The sequence below is a fragment of the Hippopotamus amphibius genome, chromosome 9, assembly GCF_030028045.1.
Source record: "Hippopotamus amphibius kiboko isolate mHipAmp2 chromosome 9, mHipAmp2.hap2, whole genome shotgun sequence".
Taxonomy (NCBI): Eukaryota; Metazoa; Chordata; class Mammalia; order Artiodactyla; family Hippopotamidae; genus Hippopotamus; species Hippopotamus amphibius.
This window is the reverse complement of record NC_080194.1, coordinates 79058719-79080808: the sequence shown is the minus strand read 5'-3', so window position 1 is coordinate 79080808 and position 22090 is coordinate 79058719. Positions and strand designations below refer to the sequence as shown.

At 37.2% G+C, this 22090-nt stretch overlaps 1 protein-coding gene across 7 annotated transcripts in view; it reads right to left on the bottom strand.

Annotated features, from left to right (window-relative positions):
- Window positions 1-22090, bottom strand: part of ZBTB44 (zinc finger and BTB domain containing 44) — a 69608-nt gene that overhangs the window by 7585 nt on the left and 39933 nt on the right. For 2 of the 7 annotated variants that reach the window (XM_057747945.1, XM_057747944.1), the window contains 3 exons: window positions 5661-5745; window positions 3102-3265; window positions 1518-1818 (listed from right to left, as the gene is read on the bottom strand). In XM_057747945.1, coding sequence (XP_057603928.1) covers window positions 1518-1818; window positions 3102-3117 — 317 coding nt within the window. In that variant the 5' untranslated portion in view covers window positions 3118-3265; window positions 5661-5745. Of the gene's footprint in view, window positions 1-1517; window positions 1819-3101; window positions 3266-5660; window positions 5746-20006; window positions 21082-22090 lie in introns of all 7 variants that reach the window. The other 5 variants (XM_057747940.1, XM_057747941.1, XM_057747942.1 and 2 more) reach the window with 5 other exon arrangements.

The window sequence follows — 22090 nt, the reverse complement described above, 5'->3', positions numbered from 1 at the left end:
TAGACACCTAAACAGGCTTTCTTGTTCTATGTAGAAGTTTCTGTATACAAAACAAATGCAAATCGTATGTTCATTTAAACAAAGATCACTTGAATAATTTATGCATAACCTTTCTTGGATTATACACTAATTATAAAGTATATAAATCTAGCTTTTAATTTTTCCTGGATATGAATTAGTTAAGAAACTAAATTCTCATGTATAAATGACTTTATATGTAATCTACTATATAGAGAAATGTAAAAAACTACTTAGATGCTTTATTTAAATCTTTACTGTTGAACAAAAAAAAGTTCATTATATTTTATAATGTCAATAACTAATATACTTAAGGTTATTTTACAATTTGTCCACTAGTAGTAAAAAAAAAATTAAAACCTGCTCATCTGCAAAGCAATTTAAGATGTCCTATGCTATATTTTCTAAAAAGTGTTCAGGTGTTAAATAAGAAGAGTGTGAGATAGAGGGCTCAGTACAGGGAAGATACAGAAAACAGGCGTGGTTAACTGAGACATTATTTTAGTCCTAAACCAAGTCTGATATGCCATGCATAATCTAGGTATAGTGACATGATAACCAGACACTCAGAGTTATAAATGATTACATTAAACAAAATGTCTGGCTTGAAGAGAAAAACAAAACCTATGCAGGAATAATTTACTGAAAACCAAGATTTAAAAAATAAAGGTGGTTTAAAATTTGATTTCATTTTATAAGAAACTAAGGATTCCTACAGATGTACAATTCTGATAAAGTATTAGAAATAGACAACAGAATTTATATCCAGAGGGGACCTTAGAAATCATCTTTAAAGCTTACATTTTATCTTTCTGTGTCAAGATTCTTATCTGTAAAGTGACAAGTTCAGTCATAACAGCAGTTAGTGGCACAGCTAGAACTAGAACTAGAACCTGATCCTGGCATACTTAATAATCAGAAAGGTAACTCTATTATAAATTTTTTTATATTATAAGCATGGAACTCTAAATTGAAAGAAAAAGAGGAAAACTTCATTTGATGTAAATTATCACATCCGTTATAGTTGCTGTTTAAGTTTCTCTCATTATTTAAAAAAAAAGAGAGAAGTGGTCAAGAATTTAATTAACATCCAAAGAGTCTGAAGTAATCCACTATCACTGAATATCATCCGACATGATAAATTCTCCAATAAGGTCTATTTAAAATCTGCTACAGAATTGCTTTAACATTATATTTAAAAAAACAACAAAAACCCACAAAAAGACAAAAAACCAAAACAAGCGGGTAAGTAGTCTACTCTGTAGGAAAAGATTTCTAATGCCAACTATCAAAGTATTTAAAATTGTTTATACTTAGAAGGATCAGCAAACTTTGATCAGATCGGGAGATCAGAGTATTATCGGATAGTGGGAATTTAAAAGGAATGTGATTGATTAGCTGGCAACCTGATAAAAAAAACACAGCAGGCTGCCCTAAAAGCAGGAAAAGAGAGTTTAGAAAAGCAGTTTTCCTGGTTCAGTTTTCGTTGTGCACCTCACCTGCTCTGGAAGTAGTTTGCTAGCTCTGACGCTTCATGGTTCAGACTCCTCAGGTGCACGATTAAATTTCCAGAGTTGGTGAACATGGCGCCACATGTTTTGCACTCGTAAATCCGAGGCTTGCGGATAATGTGCCGGGAAACCCTCATGTGGTGTTTATATTCCCCGAAGGAAGTGAAAGTGGCACTACATATCTGGCACCGGAAACAGCGTTTACCTTCATGCTTTAGGCGATGCATCTTTAGCGAGTAAGCCCTGGTGAACTTTTTCCCACAGCGGTCACACTGAAATGGTTTAATTCCTATAAAATAAAGCAAAACAAAATATTATCTAAAAACAAAATAAATGGAAATGTCATAAACTTCACAAATTTCTGAACTGTAATTTTGTAGCAACAGATAATTTGAAGACAAAAATCATCACCAAAAATGAGTCCCGAATTCAGTATCTCAGAAAATGTACAGAACATCTGATAAGTTACTAGTGCTTGAAAAAAGAAAGCGAGAAAGAAAGGCACCATGGGGTGGGGTAATCAAGGTAATATATACTCCAAATAAGTTTTGAATGCTTCCAAATCTTCTATTTTATAGACTTTAAAACACAATTTAACCAGAATATTTAAGCAGAGCCCAAATCTTCACGTTATTTCATTTCATGATAGTGAGGTTTATATCGAGATGTGAAAATGATCAGTATCTACTCTTCATTTCCTATTTCAAGAGAAAAATGAGAAGAAAAAAGGAAAATTCTAACATCTCTGAACATAATTAGTGACTGTAACAGAACTACCACTTGATTGAGTTTCTGGGTACTTAATGTAATAGTGACAGAAAAAATATGTAGAAATTAATATATGAAATATAAAGTATATTAATGGTCCTTTCCAATTCATGATCAGTTTTAGCAAAAAAATTTCAAAAACCTTCAAAACATAATCTATTGATTCAACAAAGTCATAGAGAATTAGTGTTAGCCACAGGGATTGTTAGACCTATCTAAAGAAGAGGAAAGTGAGATAGTTACACAGCTGAGAATAGCAGCAAAGATTTCTTACTTATCAGAGGTCAGTGTTCTATCCATAAGAATTTTATTGCTTTATGTGAACACTGAACTTAAGTTTCAAATATGTTTTACATACCATTTATCCAAAATCTCTTTTACACTAAAAAAAATACCACAAAGCTGGCTAATCGGGCACAGAGAAATTTAGGATTGTAGAACTGAAATTATTGTTATTAATTTTTAAAAACACTTCTTATTTGGAAATAATTACAAACTTAGAACTAAGTTACAAGAAGAATAGTACAAAGAACACACACACACCCTTTTAATCCCATCTGCTTTATTTTTTTCTCCCTCAAGTTTTAATCAGAATACTTATGCCTGTGGCAAATGTATTAAGCAAATACATTTGTGACACTGTGCCAGTTCGGCAATAGACCTATGTTCATTGGTCCTCACCAGACTTCCCAGAGATATACTTTTTGCTAACTCAAAAGCATCTGTTTACTATTTTTAACTGAAATTCCAAAAGAAAATGTTTTGGAGTGCTCATTTATTCCACAATAGGGACGATAACATTACCTGAGTGGATGAGCATGTGCTGTTTCAGGTTCTGAATACGGGTGAATCGCACCCCACATGTTGGACACTGAAAAGGTCTATCTGGACCATTTGGACTTGGCCGTTCTGTGCTGCTGGTGGAAGGAGCAATGTAGAGTTGGTAGGGATACTGAACATTTTCCAATCTAAAAAAACAGACCAAAGAAGGCAACCAGGCTCTGATTTTTAAGTTCAATAAACATTTCTGCACAACTTTAAATGAACAAAAGAAAAAACTCTTAAAGACTTTTTGAAGCAGTTTAAAAGTGTGATTACAAGTTTCATTTATAACAGCAGCAGGAACAATGCTGTAATCCAGAATGCCAAGCATCTTAGTTAAGCTAGGATGTATGACCAAGAACATATCGTAGATGATTTTACTTTAGGTATCCTTCATCTCTCTAATCCTTTTCTTCCTATTACTGCTTTAATTCAGGCCCTCATCAATATATAGCTGAATTAATAATTCCTTCTCTTTAGCCCCACACCCCTTTAATCCATCCTCACTGTTTCACAGTGGCCTCTCTGATTAAATCAGTCCCCTGATAAAAATCCTGCAATGGTTCACTGTTATCTTCAGGATGAAGGCAGACAAGCTTCTGCATGAGTCTTTCAGCCTCACTTCTCGTCATACTCCCCAAACATACCTATACCAAGCACTTCCTCCTTAACATTTCTCTCTGTGCTATGCTTTCATATATTTAACTTCCTTTACTTGCCTATCATTTTTGCCTAGATAACATGCCCAGCCATTCTATGAAATGTAGCCAAGAAGTTACCTCTTCCTCCTGAAAGCCTTTGATTCGTCTGTGGTTTAGGTAGGTACCCTCCTATGCAGAGCAACAGACCCCTCTGCAGATTACTCATGATTATCTGTTTACTTATTTGTCTTTAACCCCTCCCCCTCCCCCAAAGTCAGCTTGATCTCTTTGAGGGTAAGGGTTACATTTCCTCTCAATATCCCCATCACTCAGTACAGTATCTAGTACAGGACAGACAACCTCACTATCCAGGCATATTTCCAATTGTTTAGACCTTCATTAATTTATTCAAATGACTCTGGTTCATATAGGTTTAGCTATTCAAGAATAAACCCTGTTTGACTTTTTTGAATCCTTCAAGTTTTTAAAAAATACACTTTTTTCCCCCCAAATACACTTTTTAAGTCTGTCCTAGACTCTATGAGGAGGACTTAATTCAGTGAAGTCTATATTCAGTGGTCAAAGACAGAAAATAAACACTCAAGAAAATGATGAGAACAGAGAATTAAGATAGAGTGATCCAACAGTGATTGGTGCTGTTTTATTTTAGACTGGTGGTCAGGAAAACCTTCCTTGAGAATTGACATTTAGACAGTGATCTGAAGATTCAAGAAAATAAGCAATGTGAAAATTAGGGAAGAAAGCATTTCAGGCAGAGTAAAGGCCCTAAAATGGCAGACAGGCCCCAAAGCCAGAACAAATATGGACTAGAAATATCCTAGGACCTGAAAGCAGGTCAGCATGGCTGGATGTGGTATGCAAGGAGGAGTGTGGTCTGATGGGAGTCAGGCCAAAGTCATATCATGCAGGGCTTTAAAGGCATAGGGAATTTAGATTTTAAGTGTGAATCTACTGGAGAATTTTAAGAATCTGCTACTTAGAACAGCAACATAATCTGACTTAATTAAAAAAAAAATCATTCTGGCTGCTACATGGAGAATGACTAGAATAAGGGAGAATGAAATCAGGGGCCAGTTGAAGGCCCCTGTAGTTGTCAATGCAAAAGATGGTGGTGACCTGGGCTGGGGTGATTGTAGCAGAGCTGGAGGAAAAGTGGAGACGAGAAATATGTTTTGGAAGCAGGGGTGACAGGACTTGATTAAAGGTTAAATGTGGGGGTGGGGGGGGCGAAAGAAAGAAGGATCAAGTATAATTCCCAGAGACACTGCTTGAGAAATTGGGGGGACGGTGGTGCTGTTTACCAAGATAGGAGGACTGGAGGTCTGAGGGGATGGAGAAGGGTAGAGTTCTGTCTTGGCCATATTAAGTCTGAACAGCTCTGCTACATCTATGTGAAAATATCAAGCAGGAAGGGTCAATGCGAAGAGAAGGGCTTGGGAATCATGAGTACACAGATAAGGGTTTAGTAAACTTTTTTGGTAGCAGGTCAGATATAATTACTTTTTGGTTTTGCACACCACATGATCTCTATCTCAACCACTCAACTCTGCCATTCACAGACAATATGTAAACAAATGAGCGTGGCTGTGCCCTAATAAAACTTGATTTACAAATAAAGGTGGTGGCCGGAATTGGCCTGTGGTCCGGTTTGCCAACTCCTGATATAGATACTATTTAAAGTGACTGGGCCGGGAAGTTTTGGAAATGTCAAAAAATCCTTGTACTATAAGTTGTCTAATTTATGTGGCTACCTCATGACTAAAAACTATACTGAAGTGAGGTCCCAACAAACTTTTATATAATTCCCAGATAAAATGCTTGGATTTAGAGTTACAAGCACAGGCCTTACAAGAAAACTATGTACTATGTTAGTACTAACCGATCGTCATCATCTGCGTGAGCACTGGTGCTGGAAGTGCTTTGAAGCGTAGGTAACCCTTCAGTGACGCCTTCATCTACTGAGCCTGTGAATAAAAGAAGAAGACAGCTATCAATACTTTGGTGTAATAAATAAGCCAAGATATACATGGCAAGCTCTGTCTTCAAGCCTCTGAACAGATTATCTAATGTATATACCCTGAATTATTGGTCAAAAGTAGTAGTGTTCTGTAACATTTTTATTTTAATTAAATGTTTATATGATTAAAGAAAAATCACACGTAAAACAACAACCTTATATTACTACTTAAATTCTTTTAGGAGTATTTCTTTGATATAAATTTTAGAAGTAGAAAAATTCAAATGTAAACTAAAAAATTCACATAAAATTAAATGTTATAACAATCATTTAAGGAAGCACAAGTTTTGTTTTTTAAAACTTATTTTATTGTGACATACAATTTACTTTTTGTACACACAACTTTTACATACAATTAAAAAGACAGCTGTAAGGTGAACATCTGTGTAACCTCCTCACAAACCCCACTAAAACACTGGCAGCATCCTGAAAGTCCCCATTACCCTTCCCTGACCACAAACCCCTCCTTCCAAGAGACAACTATTATCCTGTACTTCATGGTTATCATTTCTTTCCTTTCTTATCCCCCTTCCTTTTATTTTTTTAATTTTTATTTGTTTTGGCTTCACTGTGCGGCTTGCAGGATCTTCTCCCACTAGGAATTGAACCCGTGTCCTCGGCAGTGAAAGCACAGAGTCCTTATCACTGGACCGCAGGGAATCCCCTCCGCCTTCTTTTTAAAAGTAATTTTATCTCAAATACATATTCCATAAACTAAGGGTTGTTTTTTGCTGGAACACCACCAAGCACCATCAAGGGTTGCCTTCACACGCTAGTGGCAGAATAGAGCAACTGCACTTGGAACAGAGGACAAGTCTAAAAGAGGAGCATGAGTCAAAAATTATCTGCACTCCGCATATATTAAAACTTCTGTTGGCACTGTCTCATCAGCGCTTTCCGTTCAAGGCTACTGTCTCCCTAGTCACTGTTGTGCAGGTGTGAACGTGTTATATCAGTTCATTTGTAACTGCGGTGGGAGCAAAAATGGATGTCCCACTTGTGATCTGCATGAAAGAAGAGAGCATGCAGTGATTCGTTTTTTGTGGTCTTAGAGTGTGCATGTCCGCACACTTCTGCCCACACTGTCGACGCTTTGCAAAAACTTCGTTTTGAGGTGTTAAAGCATACTCCCTATAGTCCTGATCTTGCTCCATCAGACTTTCACCTCTTTGGCCCCCTGAAAGCAGCCCTGCAGGATAAGAGTCACTTCTGATGAAGTGAAGACAGTGGTGCATTTGTGGCTCACAACCCAGCCTAAAACATTTTTAAAAGAGGGAATACGAAAGCTTGTTGACAGATGGACAAAGTGTATTGAAAAGCAAGGAAATTATGTCAAAAAATGATATCTGTCTTTTCTAAAAGTTATTTAAAATAAATTCTACAGCGTGCGGATAATTTTTGACTCACCCTCGTTATTTACTATCAGGCCCTCACCAGAAGAGTACCTAAGAGTACATACCATTTAATGTTGTCTGGTTTAAACTTTATATAAAATGAGTCACATTGTATGTATCCTTCTTTCCTTCAATATTGTGGACTTATCCATGTTGTTTCATGTAAGTGAAGGTAGGACACTTGTATAATATTCATAATCTATCCAACTAACTCTTTTTTTTTTTATTTTTATTTTTATTTTTTTTTGGGGGGGTACACCAGGTTCAATCAACTGTTTTTATACACATATCCCCATATTCCCTCCCTTCCTTGACGCCCCCCCCCTCGAGTCCCCCCCACCCTCCCTGCCCCAGTCCTCTAAGGCATCTTCCATCCTCGAGTTGGACTCTCTTTGTTATACAACAACTTCCCACTGACTATTTTACAGTTGGTAGTATATATATGTCTGTGCTGCTCTCTCGCTTCTTCTCAGTTTCCAACTAACTCTTGATGGACAGCTTTAGGCTACTATGAGCAATACTGCTGTGAATGTTTTTTTTTTTTTAAGTTCCCCAACCAGGGATCGAACCCACGCCCCCTTCAGTGGTAGTGAAGAGCCCTAACTACTGGGCCACCAGGAAATTCCCTGCTGTGAATATATTCAAGTAACAATGCACATACATACACATGCTTTTTTCCTAGGGTACCTATATCAGGAATGGACTTAGTGGTCATAGGATATGTACTTTTTTTAACTTCATATATTTACTGAACCCTGCTTCTGTGAAATGCCTGTTCAAGTCTTGCAATTGAGTTGTCCTTTTTTATTTTAAGAGTTATTTTCATGTTTTGGATATGAAGTCTCTGTCAGTGAAAGATGTTACAAATATTTTCCCCTCTTCCATGTCTAATCTTTCTACAGCTTCTTTTGATGACCAAAAGATTTATATTTTCATTGAACTGATTAGTCTTTTCCTTTATGGTTATGGCTTTGGAGCTTGTTTTTAAAAATCTTCCCCTATCTCAAATTACCTTATGAAAGATTTAGGTTTTGCCCTTGACGCTTAGGTCTTTTCTTTAATACACCTGGAGTTGATTTTGTGATGGAGCACACTTACTGAAAAGTCTGTCTTTTCTTTTCTGCTCTGCAGTGCTCTAAATACATGGGTCTGTTTCTGGGTTGTCTACTAGTTCCATCTGCTTGTCTGTACTTGCATGAATGCCATGCTTTAGTTACTGTAGCTTTATAATAAATCTTGATATCAGGTAGAGCAAATCCTCTCACCTTGTTCATTTGCTTCCTGAAAATCTTGGCTATTCCTGGCCCTTTGCATTTCTTTATACATTTTAGAATCAACTTGTTGAATATGTGATAATAATCATTCCATCTCTCCCTTTCTATTAGTTTGGAAATTACACAATCTTTTCCTATTCACTTTACTGGCTGCTTTGGAAATTAGACACATACTTAACTTAGCAAAGCCTAGACCAAACTTTCACTCCTCCTGGACAACAGAAGGATCTCAGAACATTTTAACATCATTTCCCATACACACCCATTCTGCAATTTACAAATTATTGCCTGACATTTTACTTCTGTTTAGATAAAGCCCCTACTCTTTCATATAAGCAATGTTTGTCCACATCTGTTCACGTTTACCTTTCTTTGCTCTTCGTTCTTTTATGTATATTAAACCTTCCATGTGTTCATTTTACTTCTACCTGTAGTCTATCCTTAAACATTTCTTTAATGATGATATACTGCTGAATTCTGTTTTTCTTTGAGAATGTCTTTATTTTACCTTCTTTCTTGATATTTTCACTGTGTGTTGACATCTAGATTGGCAGTTATTTTCTTTAGCACACTGAGGATATCATTTCACTGGTTTCTAATGTTATTTAAAAGTCAGATATTCTTCTGAAGGTAATCTGTCATTAATTTTTTTTTCTTGGAATTTTCTCTATAATGTATTTTAGGTTCTTGTTTCTTTTCATTATTCCAATTTGGGATTTGCTGGCCTCTAACCTATAGACTACTGTCTTTTGTAGATTCTGGAAAATTCTCCTTTCAGGACTTCCATCACACCTACGTTTGTACTATCCACAACCCTTACCCTCTTCTATACCTGTAGTCTCTACCATTGTCTCTGTGATGGCTAATTTATGTGTCAACATACTGGGCTAAGAGGTGACCAGAGAGCTGGTACAATATTATTCCTGAGTGTGTCTGTGAGGGTGTTTCCAGAGAGATTAGCATTTAAATTGGTAGACTGAGTAAGGAAGATCATCTTCACCAATGCAGGTGGGTATCATTCAGTCTGGTGATGGCCTGCACAGAACAAAAAGGTGAAAGAAGGGCAAGTTTGCTCTCTGCTTGAGCTGGGACATCCCTCTCCTGCTCTTGAACATCAGCACTTCTGGTTCTCGGGCCTTCGGACTTGGACTTAAACTATCAGGCCGGCAGTTCCCAGGCCTTTGGATCTGGGCTGGAACTACACTGCTGGCTTTTCTGGCCTCTGCCTAGCAGACAGCAGAGTGTGGGACCTCTGACCCTCCATAACCACGTGAGTGACTCTCTCCTAATACACCTCTTTCTGTTCATCTATGTATATCTCATCACTTCTGTTTCTCTGGAGAATCCTGACTAACAAATAGTTTCTCTCTGTGTAACACTCAGGTGATTTCTTCTAATTTATCCTCTGATTCACCAATTCTCTTTTCTGATAAAATCCAACCTGCTGCCAAAATGTTTGATTAGCCAGTTTTCCTGTGTGCTCTGGTTGTTTTTGACAGAGGTCATTGCCCTTGAAAATGATTTGCAAGGGACTGATTTGCTGAGGGGAGGATGAATATGCCCTCTTCCAGAAAAGTTTTCTATTTGCCTCTGCTAGGTTCTTGGAGGGCAGGCCCTACCTAAATCAATTCACTGTTTGAGATTCTTTGGCCTACCCATGCAAGGAGTAAGTGGGATATAAATCTGCAAGAGGCAGGTCTGTGGCCACCATTTTTCAGGGATGTTTTCTCCCCCTTTCCCTTTTCATCTTCTAGTCGGCCCACTGTTTCTACAGTCCCTTGGAGTCTGGAGGAAGGGGAGCAGATTTAGTTCTAGTGGTACAACAAACTCTGGGGTCGCTGCTTAATGCGTGCAGCAACTTCTCTAAGACTTCACAGCTTTCGTATGCTCTGGGTTGACCTCTGTTTCCCTCACTCTTTGAGTTGATGAACCAAAGCCCATTGATATTTTGGCAAATGTCTTACAGAAGAACTGGTTTTAGTGTTTTGTAGTACTTACCCCTCTGGGTCAGACTCCCCCCTAAAATTAACCTGGTAGTTCCCTGACCATCTTTTCAATTACTTTAAAAGGTGACTTAAAAAAAAGATCATGTTGTTGTTTTAGTGGGAGGCTAGATCCAAACAGCCTTGCCTGTTCTCATCAGGCACTGAACTTGGCCTATATCTTTACCACATGCGAATAAGCTGTGCTGCCCCAAGTAAACAAACGAGCCTCTGTAGCTGTGCAGTCCTTACCGCTAGCACTCTTCTGGCTGTAGTATTTTAATGAAAGCTAAAATGTACTTATTGCAACAGTTTGTACAACACCATATACATGTGAACATTTAATAAATATCATCTCTTAACAGACACATAGGAAGAAATTTCCTCCCAATGAAAATTTAGAATCCAATACTTCAGTTTTCCCCCTTGGAACACTTGAATTAGCTAACATTAGGAAATGAATACATTTTCCACTTAAGTAAAATTTTCCAAAAAACTAACCTAATCCCTTTTAAGGCATCCAAGCTTTCTTTATTAAACCATTTGCACTAGAAAATTTGTGACAGAGTTGTATTTTGCCTTGACTTCTTAAATAAAGAATACTAGATATATATTTTTTCTTGTTTCTTGATGACTCACGACAATCATCCAGAACACCAATTGTTACACTATGTTCTAATGCACGCATAGAGGCTCTGAAAGGGGACAAGGCCCTATGCGTTTACATTCACCCCCAGCTACAACTCCATTCCTCCGGTCCCTGCCCCCCCACCATCTCGGCCTTACTGGTGTGTGTTTGGCATTTCTGTGCATGCTTTTTCTTCTTCTCTTTCCCTTACTATCTAAAGACATTTATGGTTTTCCCCTATGCCTATTTATCCAACTTATTCCTGATCCTTCTCATTTGTTTTTTTTTTTTTTTTTTCTCATTTGTTTTTAAAACCAAATGTGGGTTGGAGGACCAGATAATGCTGTGTTTTAAGAAAGAGTTGTTCACTTGTCAGTATCTTCCCATTGTCACTTTTTTCCTTAAAGAGGGAACTAAACACTAACATTTCAATCTGTCCTAGGATAAAAACTGGAAAAATCCCGGTATTTGGACCTGGTCATCATCGACACACACAAAAATCTACTTTATAGTATTCTGCAGCTGTTCAGAATGCAGGCAACAATAAAACTTATAGGTAAAGATTTGCAAAAAAGGCCTGGAGGTGTGATTAGAGCAGGCCAGGAAGATTGATCTAACTGAAATTTGACCATCAAGCAAGCTATAATACTTTTAGGAGGGGGCAGGGTCATGGTGAGGTAGAAATAAAACCCTCTGTGTTTTGGATTGATTCTGGTATTATCAAGAGTTTGCTTAAAAAGTTGGTCAAAAAGAACTAAAATGGAGTATAAGATATATCTAGCAGATGGTCCCTCTTAAAACAAATCTATTCCCACATTCTAAAATATCTAAACCTTGGCCTCTAGATCCCTAATCTGATGGACAATAAGCATGGAAAGTAAAACAAAGGGCACTCTCTTCTTGTCCATGGAATGTTAAATGTGCCAAAAGCTAAAAATAAAAACCACTCCAAGCTAAATTAAGAGTTAAAACAGACTTTAAGAAATCTATCCATACTGTGGACATTATAACACATAGTGTTATATCACTTATGCAACTATCGGCAAGAATAAACCTTGTAAACTTTTTCCTGAGATGATGGTTCCTGCCCACGACAACAGAAGTAATCATATTAACTGGAAGTGTAATTGAACTGATTTAATAGCAGGACTTACAAGCAATTTTACTTTGCTGAGGTAATAGTGATGTTTCTTAAATTATTAAAATGAAGTTTCCTTTCTAAAACTATAGGGATTCTGGGACTTCCCTGGTGGTCCAGTGGTTAAGACTCTGTGCTCCCAATGCAGGGGGCCTGGGTTAGAGCTCTGGTCAGGGAACTAGATCCCGCATGCTGCAACTAAAAGATCCTGTGTGCTGCAACTTAGACCCAGAGCAGCCAAATAAATAAATAATTAAAAAAAAATTAACAACAAACTATAGGGATTCTGCTCTCAGTGGTAATGAGGACTAAGAATTCTGAATAGAAATTTATAGAGACAACTAGCTTTATATGTTAACGGCTATTTTATCAAGAGAGAACTTACTCTCGTCCATCATTGAGGAGTGCTATATGATAGCTTCTGTTCCATCAAACTGAGTCCTGTTTTCGCTAACCATTGTTTAAGTACTTAAGACACTTACAAAAACCTTTCTGGTGGTGAAAAATAATTACAGTGGTCCATCCACTACTTTTACCATGTGCCAGCCACTGTTCTACATGTTTTAAATACAATGCCTCATTTCATACTTGAGAAAGAGGATCTGGCCTGACACTGACACTTAGGAGTGGGCCTGGTGTTTGTTCACAGCTAGCCCTAGTGTTTTCTATTGGACATAAAACAATCTCACAGAACACCAACATCAGACCCACTCACACTGGTCTCACACACATAATTTTTTTTAAGCACAGACAAAAACAAGGTCACTGTGCAATCACAAAAACACTAAACCTCCCCTTTCTAGCTAATGGTAGTGCCTGCTGCTTTAGGTCCACTTTGGTCTGCATTCCTAGATATCTGTTAAGAGTCTCAGTCATAGAGTTACCTATGCTTTCTGACATCAGCAGTCCCCGAGCAAACCCCACTTCCTTGAATCCTCCCTGAAATCACACAACACAAGCCCAAATCCTCTAAAAAGTCCTTTCTAACACCTTCTTACTGAGCAGCCCTCAAGACCCCATGGTGTGTGATCTCCCATGTTGCAAATGGGCAACTGAACTCAACTTGTTTACTTATAGGTATGCTCCGGTGGTCTCTGGCAACAGGGCACTGGCAGAAATGAAGGGCTCATAAGAAATTTGGCTGAAGTTCCTCCTGCCTTGCACTGGGAACCTTGACAACAGAGTGCATATCTAAAATTCCTTCTAAGGTGCAACCTGCCCTTGGCTAGGAGGTAAGTTCATGCTGAATCGAGCTCAAATATTTCACTGAAGTTATTTTGTTTTCCTAGAAAAAGGTCTTTGGGCAATATTTTGGCTATCCAATTGGACTTGTCGTTGTTCCCTGATGAAACCATTCTCTGGGCTTCTAACACCTGCTCCTATGATCTATCTATCTTGTCTACAATCTATCTTATCTACAAGAGAAATGCACTGTAATGAGAGGATGGACACAGACCCTGATTAGTCCACCTGAACTGGCCCTGGAGGCTGAGTTCAGAAGATCTCCGACTAGCAAAAACACCGCAGAACTTTACAAGGTATGACATATAAGAGCTTTGAAAATACAATGGAAACTGACAGAAGCCAGTCAGAAAAGACTACATACTGTATGCTCCCATTTATATGAAATATCCAGAACAGCAAATCTATACAGATAGTGTATTAGCAGCTGCCTAGGTAGGGCTAGGGGTGGGACTAGGAGAGAGGCACCGTTAGTGGGTACAGGGTTTCTTCTTGGGGGGATGATTACACAACTCTGTGAATATACTAAAAACCACTATAGTATATACTTAAAATGGGTGAATTTTATGATTTGTAAGTCGTATTTCAATGAAGATATTTAAAAAAAACCTTAAAAGGACTTGACTTCAATTTTGTCTGTTTAGTTGGACTGCTCTCTTAGTTTCAAATGCCCAGAACCAGGAGGTTTTGTCTGGTCCCTCACCTCTACAACTGGAAATAACAAGTTAATTACACAGGTATTATTCTTAGGACCGCTGCAGTTCTCATGAGTCATCTCAATCCGAAACTGCATCTCTCCCAGGCCAAACATCTACTTCTTTCATGTTTTCTCAGTAACACTAACACATTAAACTTATCTCTCAATTGACTCAATTTCATCAAGGACTATTTGGAGTTGGAAGTAGCCATTTTGCAGGGAGCCATTTTGCATTTGTTCTTACATGAACAAGATTGTTCATTTGAGATACACCAACATTGTACCAACACTGGAGCAGGGATTTCAAGAGGTACCCCCATGAATGTTTCCAGTGTATGGCCTTCCTGGCAACGACACAACCCTGGTAAGACAAGGACAGGAACCAAGCACTGAGGTAAACCTTTAAACACCTCCAAATGAGCTATGAGTTTGTTTGATTATTGTTTTAGGGTAGACTGAGGCTTCCTCACGCTAAAGAGCTTTGCTGTAATGGCAAAAGGAAAATTAGATTCTGTTTTCCTGACCAGGGAAATCCCAACTATTTCCTGAGTAACAGGACCACACATTACACTGATCTTGCTCTGAAAGAACTCCATAAGCTTCATCCTTTACTCAGACTCCCCACTATCCCCATCATCCAAAATCTTCAAGAAAAATAAAGAGAACAAATAGAATTCTAAAAATATATTTATCAAAGCACTTGAAAACCCTCAAACTTCCACAGTCCTAAGTACTGCCAAGAGACTTGATTGCAATAAGATAAATCATCCACAAGTTGACTCCTTATAGTTAATAGCAGGCTGCCTTTTTCAAGTGGGAATTTTGATTTAAATCTTAGGTTCTACGCGATTATCGACTGATACAATTAAATACTACAATGATACTCCAGGTTTATCACAGAGAAGAGCTTATGAATTATTTAAAATCTGGAGTTTCGGTCTTCTGGAAAAGATGCCACCAGAGAAAACTTTCCATTGATTGTCAATAGAAAGGAACTGATCAGATATTGTTAACAACTGATTCAGCAGTAACAGTTCGAGGTGGCATTCATTGGATTCATGTTTCCGAACTTAAAAGACACATATCACATCCTTCTGACTCCTGAACGTCCATTCCTTCTAAGGAATTCTCCAGAAAATACTGACTTCAAAAGTGGACAGCTCCTACCCAAGATGACAAAATCAGGTTAATTTTCTGATTCTTCAGTACTTTTCTCTTTTTAATCTTGCCTATCTCAACCAATAAGATCTTTCATCTTCATCCTATTGTTTTTGACCTCCTAAGATCTCCTTCTGCCACTTAAGGAAAAACAAAACTCTTGTACTTCCCCCCCACCTGACCATAGTTAATAATCTAAATTTAACAGAATGCTGGATCTATTATCCTCCATCCGACCCTGCTGACACAAATTTAATAACTGTTCTTTTAAGCACTGAAGAAGGTAGATTCTCTCTTATAGGGAATATTATATCATATCATATCCTAGAGTCTTCAGCCATAGAAAAATGGAGCTTGACCTCAAATCAAGATGATTCTGCTGAAGTCATTACAATCCTAACAGCAAGGCCTATTCAATCAGAAAGACACTAATCCTAGGACCATCCTGATTATGATAGCCAGTTTGTTCTCTTCAGAGACACTTGAGCCTGGCTCACAGGAACTATTTAACTCCACTTAAAGAATCTGTCTGTTTTAAGGGACCAAAACTGGGTCACTCCTGTTGTAATGAATGATACTTATATTTCCAATACACCTAGGATACTACTTCTATGTGGACATAGGGTTTACACATGCCTGCTGCACACTAACTTACTCTGTATATTTAGCTAACTGTTAGCGATTATAAGATATTAAAACCACCACCCCAACTTGTTCAACTACAGGTGTGTCCCTGGTAGTACTGCTGGAGAGCACTGACATACGTAATAGGTAATCCTATCATTACTATCATTGCTTTATGGTTATGGAAACCTAGTGAGGTTCAGTGACTTTGTTCAAAGTCACACATCTACATCTGCTACCAGTGGCAGAAACTGGTAGCAGACTCCAGACCTGCCTGACTCCAAGTCCTCAACTTTTAATCATTACACTATACTGCATATATGCTCAGTGTTGCAAATTCCTCCACCATTCTAACTGCTTATCTCAACAAGTTTATCTATTCACTACTGCTACCAAGAAACTGTCAAACTATTTCTCAACATCTTAACTGACCTCATAGCAATCACTTCTATTTTAATGGTAGATTTTAGAGTCTAGAAAAAAACCCTAGATTTCTTTATTAGCATAGTAAACTGTGGATTATCTAGAACTATTTTATTTGTCTTTGGTGTATATAGATAATTGAATACTTCAAGACAAATAATGAAGCCATATCATGAAGTCCTCAAACAAATTTTCCGTAAACTATACCAGATATCAATGGCCATCTTTTTGAGAAACAAAACCCAATCTAAACATAGCAATTTTTTTCTGTTAAATTTGCTATATTTATTGTATTTATTAGAGGGTGTCAGATTTTGCAACTTTCTGCTGGGCAACTGTCAATAAAAAGAACAGGTAAAATTTTACTTGAATTAATTTCAAGAGTAATTAAATTATTATTTTAGAATTTCATAATAATGAGTATACTCAGTATTATACTCTCAGCCTCTAGAATGACAAACTACCTGCTATACATCATCTTTAGTAAGTAAAATTAAGTACTTTTTAAGAAATATTCTTATGGAATATTGTACCACACACATCTTCCTTTTCTCCCTCCTACATTTTTTCACTGCTTAATATACTTTAGGAATTTAAACTTTTTTTCTGTAAGGCTTTATTTTAGTGCACAGATTTGGAGTTAAGATAGGTTAGTTGAGAGTGATTAGTACATTTGCTATGAATGCAAGGAAAAAAAACCTCATTTGGATTATTTGATTATATGATATTCAGATTAGAGTTCTTCATATGTCTGCTCTGTAAAAGCATCTACATTTGTAAGAGTATATACTGGAAAGAAAGTATTCTTATATAACTGAAAGGCTCATTCTACTCATGTTCCTAACTTCTCTATTTAATCATGTTAATAATATATTAAAGGCAAAATCTGAACTGATTAGATATACTTGAGAGTGGTTAAATAAGGCTATTCACATATCTAGTTAGAAAGACATTCAATGAGATTAATATTTGGTTTCTAAGTTCTCAAATAATTAAAATAGTAACTACTTATTAGTTCATTATTCAGAAGGTACCAAGGGGTTTTCAAGATTAAAGATGTTAGTAATTAACAAAAACTTGGTCATATTGTCAAATAGCTAGGATCTCCTGCCATCAAATATATTATTGAATGTGTGGTCCCTTGAAAAATACAAGTTTCTTGACCCAAATTTAGGAATATTATCTTTAGTAGGTATTGTGGGTAGAACTGCGTCCCCCTGCCCAAGACATACTCAAGTCCTAACCCTCAGTACCTGTAAATATAATCTTATTTGGAAACAGGGTCTCTGCAGATGCAATCAAGTTAGATGAGGTCATACTGGAGTAGGGTGGGCCATAATCCAATGACTAGTGTCCTTAGGAGGAAGAGTTGGAATTGAAGCCAGAGACAGAGGGAAGTTCCCATAAAGATGGAGGCATAAATTGGAGAGATGGCAGCTACACGCTGAGGACTGTCTAGCAGTGTTAATAACTGTCAGAAGCTAGGAATATGCAAAGAGGGATCCTTCCCTACAGCCTTCAAAGGGAGTATAGCCTGCCAATACCTTAATTTCAGACTTTTGGCCTCTGAACTGAAGAATAAATTTCTATTGTTTTAAATCACCCAGTTTGTGATGGCTGTTGTGGCAACCCTGGGAAACTTATACAGTGGATCAAAATCCAAGAAATTAACAAAGTTAATATGGCCCTCCTAGTTCTCCAATCTTTTGGAGAAATCCTCTTTATTGATCTTTGTTGGCTTTTCTTCTCTCCCTGAATATAGATATTTCTCAAGGATCAGTTCTTTGGTTTTGGCTTTTACATACACATTTTCCTGTTGAGAGTCAATCTGTCACTGCTGAAAGTCCTAAATTGGTAATCTCCAGTCTTGATCTCACCCACCCTGCCTTTCGATGGTTCTGTGTCATGTTGCCTGGTCATCACCCAAGCATGGTTCACAAAGAACTGACTTTGCTGACTCACTCTTAAAACTGAGCTCTCACCTATTCTCACTGATTTTCATAGCAGTTATGGCATTTAATAGATTCCTACCAAGTGTATGATTATCATTACTTTTTGTACCATTAAGAAAGAAAAAGTAACTGTAAAGATTATTAATTGTAAAACATCTGAATTCGAAGATAATAAAATATGAAAAACTGACTTATAATCAAGGAATATAATAAAATGTTATCACTATTTTCTTAGTCATTCAGGTACCCTGACCCTCTTGTTACCTCAAACCATATACTCAATATAATCAAGTAGTAATGATTCTGCCTTTAAAAAGTCTCTTAATATCCTTTTTTTTTAAATAGTATTACTCTAAGCATCTTCATTCATACAGAGACAACTGTACTGTAACTGGTTTTTGGACTGTTTCCCCAGCCAACCCTCTATGAATTTGACCAATATCAAATGCATTTTCCTAAAATATCTGTAAATGTTTTATTTTTCATTCACTTAAGGTAGACTCCTTATCACTACTAGGATAAAATCCAAGCTTACTTGGCCAAGCTGTGGTAGACACTGCTAACTGCATACAATATCCATTTTCCTGTAATTTTGTGAGGCCGTTACATATGCAACTAATATACATGTATTCCCAGATTCCCTCGCAGCTGGAAAAAACTACGTGACATAATCTGGCAGAAGTGTTTTGGGGACTTCTAGGAACATTTTCCATACAAGTGTTACCTCTTTCTAGAATACAAGGCTAAAGATGAAGCAAAAATCTTACAACAATGAAGCAGTAAGTATATGGATGAAAAACTAAGAATGATGGATTATAAAAAATATAAGGGGTCTAGATCATTGCAGAGCCACTGTACCAGTCCTGGACTTCCTATTTCTGAACATTTTATGCAATAATAATAAAATCCTGTTTGGTGTAAGCCACTTTGAAGAGATTCTGTTATATGCAGTTGAATGCAATCCTAACTGAAACTAGTGTTCAAGGCTTTTCACAACATGTTCTCAACTGCTCATTTTCCTTATTTCCCATTATTTTCTATACTTGCAGGTTTCCATGCTTTATTCACATCACTGTGCACTGAATTCACTGCTTTAATCAAACAGGCACTGTTCCTACACACTTCTGTGCTTTTATACTTTTTCAAAGAAATGTTATTCCCTCACCTGGGCAAACTCCTACTTATTATGTAAGATTCAGCTCAAATACACAGTGTTAAGTTGCTCTTTCCTTAGTGAACCTGTAACACTTTGTTCATACCTCTAGTCTAGCTCTAATCATTGATTTACTCATTTGCTTCCTCAATTAGACTATTAACTCCTCAGGCACTGTCTTTTTCATCACATATCCCCAAGTTCAGCACATGGTAAGTTTTCAATAAATATTTTAATGAAGAATAAAACACTAACTGGATTTTTTAAACTGATATTTTTTGAATTATAAGTAATTCACAATTCATAGATGAATTGTGCCATCATGTATGGGTCCCACAGATATTGTTCAACTATTTTCTTTCTTCCCCGTGTTTAACTTATTAAAAAATATTGTAGTACTAATAGCATCTTAAAAAACCCAGTTACCATGTTTTATTCTCCTTAATATTTCCTATAGGATACAGCACAAAATTTTTATCTAATAAGCACAAAAATGCTTGACTTGACTTTATAGTATCATGGAAAACACAGAAGACATTATACCTATAGAGGAAGACTGTGGACTAATCAGAAGGTCCTCTTGGACTTGTTCACTTCCTGGCACTGTCTGCTGATCACTCATTGAACTCTGAGATGCACTGACAGGCTGGGATACTTCCTCATGGACCTCCTCATCACTTAACCTTTCTACTTTGACCCGGACATCTTCCTCAGTACCCAGAGGTAAGGTAGTTTTTGTGCTCTCACAAGTCACATAATCAGCCATTCTTCTACCTGTCTCAGATGGGCCAGGTAATTCTAAAGTCCGGGTATTTTCTGCTTGCTTAACCTTATCAGGCTGAATCCTTCGATCAATTCCAAAAGGAAAAGTCCAGGGAAAAGCTAGAGAAGAGTCAACCGGTTGATTTCTATTTTCTGAGTAGGAAGCTGAAGAATTCAGTACCTGTGGAGAACTTGTTTGTGTGCTACACTTTACAGGACTTTCAGGAGACATAACAATGTAGCTTTTGCGCTTTCTCCGTGATTCTCGGCAGACAGGAATGGTTCTTTCTACCACACTGCACTCTGAAGATACTGGAGAAATGCTTCCATCTCCAGATGTAAAATTGCAATTAGAGTTATTTTCTTGTCCAGCATCTAGACCCTTTTCTGGTTGGCTGTTGGGTGTATTCCATAAAATGCTTGACTTCATGAACTCTGAGCAGGTGCTAGCAACACTGAACATTTGCATATAGCTGGCTGCAGCTAGAACGTCAATGATATTTTCTGTGTTAATTGACAGAGTGGCTGTGTAGGCATATTCTAAAAGGGGTATAAAGCCAGTCACTGTAACATGATGCAAATCCAGCACATTCTTGTTCTCATCTTCTGCTTGGCCTACAAGTTTGGTGCGAAAGAAATCACTGCAAGCTGCTAGTACCACCTTGTGGGCCCGGAAGATTTTGTCCTGGACACGAATAGTGATATCACAAAAATGTCCATCATTTCGAAGCATATTTAACTTTCCAAGCATTTCCTGGCTGTGGGAAGAGGAGCTATGAGTAAATGTTTTCACACCCATCTTTTCCTTCCTCTTCTACAGATGCTCTTCAAGGATGCAAATGAAATCAGAAATGTCCTAAAAGATACATAAAGTAAGCATTAATTGGTGGTTTAGTAGCTGAAATAAAAGGTGATTTATATCGTTTTCATGAGGCCACCATGCTAAACAAAAAAGCTGAAAGATGGCAGTGAGAAAGTTCAAGGTAAGAAATATATTAAAATACATTCTCTATACCTGTCCCCTAAAGTGTCCCATCAGTGGTCTGTGAGCTAATGTTGCAGAGTTTATGAGCTACATAGTTTTAGATAATAGTTTGCAAATAATGACAATTATAGAGTACTATGTGCCAGACAGTGTTCTAAATGCTTCACATTTGATAATTTGATTGTCATGATGTCTCTACCAGTAGGTACATTTTATCTCCATTTAAAAGAAAAAGGTTAACTACTTGCTGAAGTCAGAAAGTTATTAAGTGGCACCCAGGGTTCAAATCCAGGTAGGCTGGCTCCAGAACCTCCCCTCTTAACCTTAATGCTTTATCCTGCCTCTTTTAGGATATAAAGTGAGTAAATACAAGTGCCCAAGAGTCTATATTTTAGAATGTGATAGGTCCGTATTCTTTCAACAATTTCTCTAAGGTTGTTTTAAGGACTAAATGGAACAATACATGCAGCACATGCTTATTTAGCACAGTGTTTGGCACTTTGTGAACGCTCAACAAATGAAAGCAGCTACTGATGTTTATATTACTAACAATAAAACCACCTTTCTGGAAGTAAATTTATAAAACAAATAATGTTTAGTAATCAGACAACTGACTGGGTTTTCCCTTAAAAAAAAAAAAAGACAGTTGGTTTGCCTTTATCAGATTTCACATTTATTCACTAAAAATGTAAAAAACTGACATTCTTAAATACTTTTAATTTCGCAAATTTAATACTTTAAAATAATAGTTTTTATAGTACTTTGCCCCTAAACTCTTTTTATATTCTCTGTGTGAATTCACAGAGGCTTGTATAGACCCTTGATAAATACAAGAAAACTAATGCTCAGAGAAGTTAAATGACTGACAAATGACAAGCAA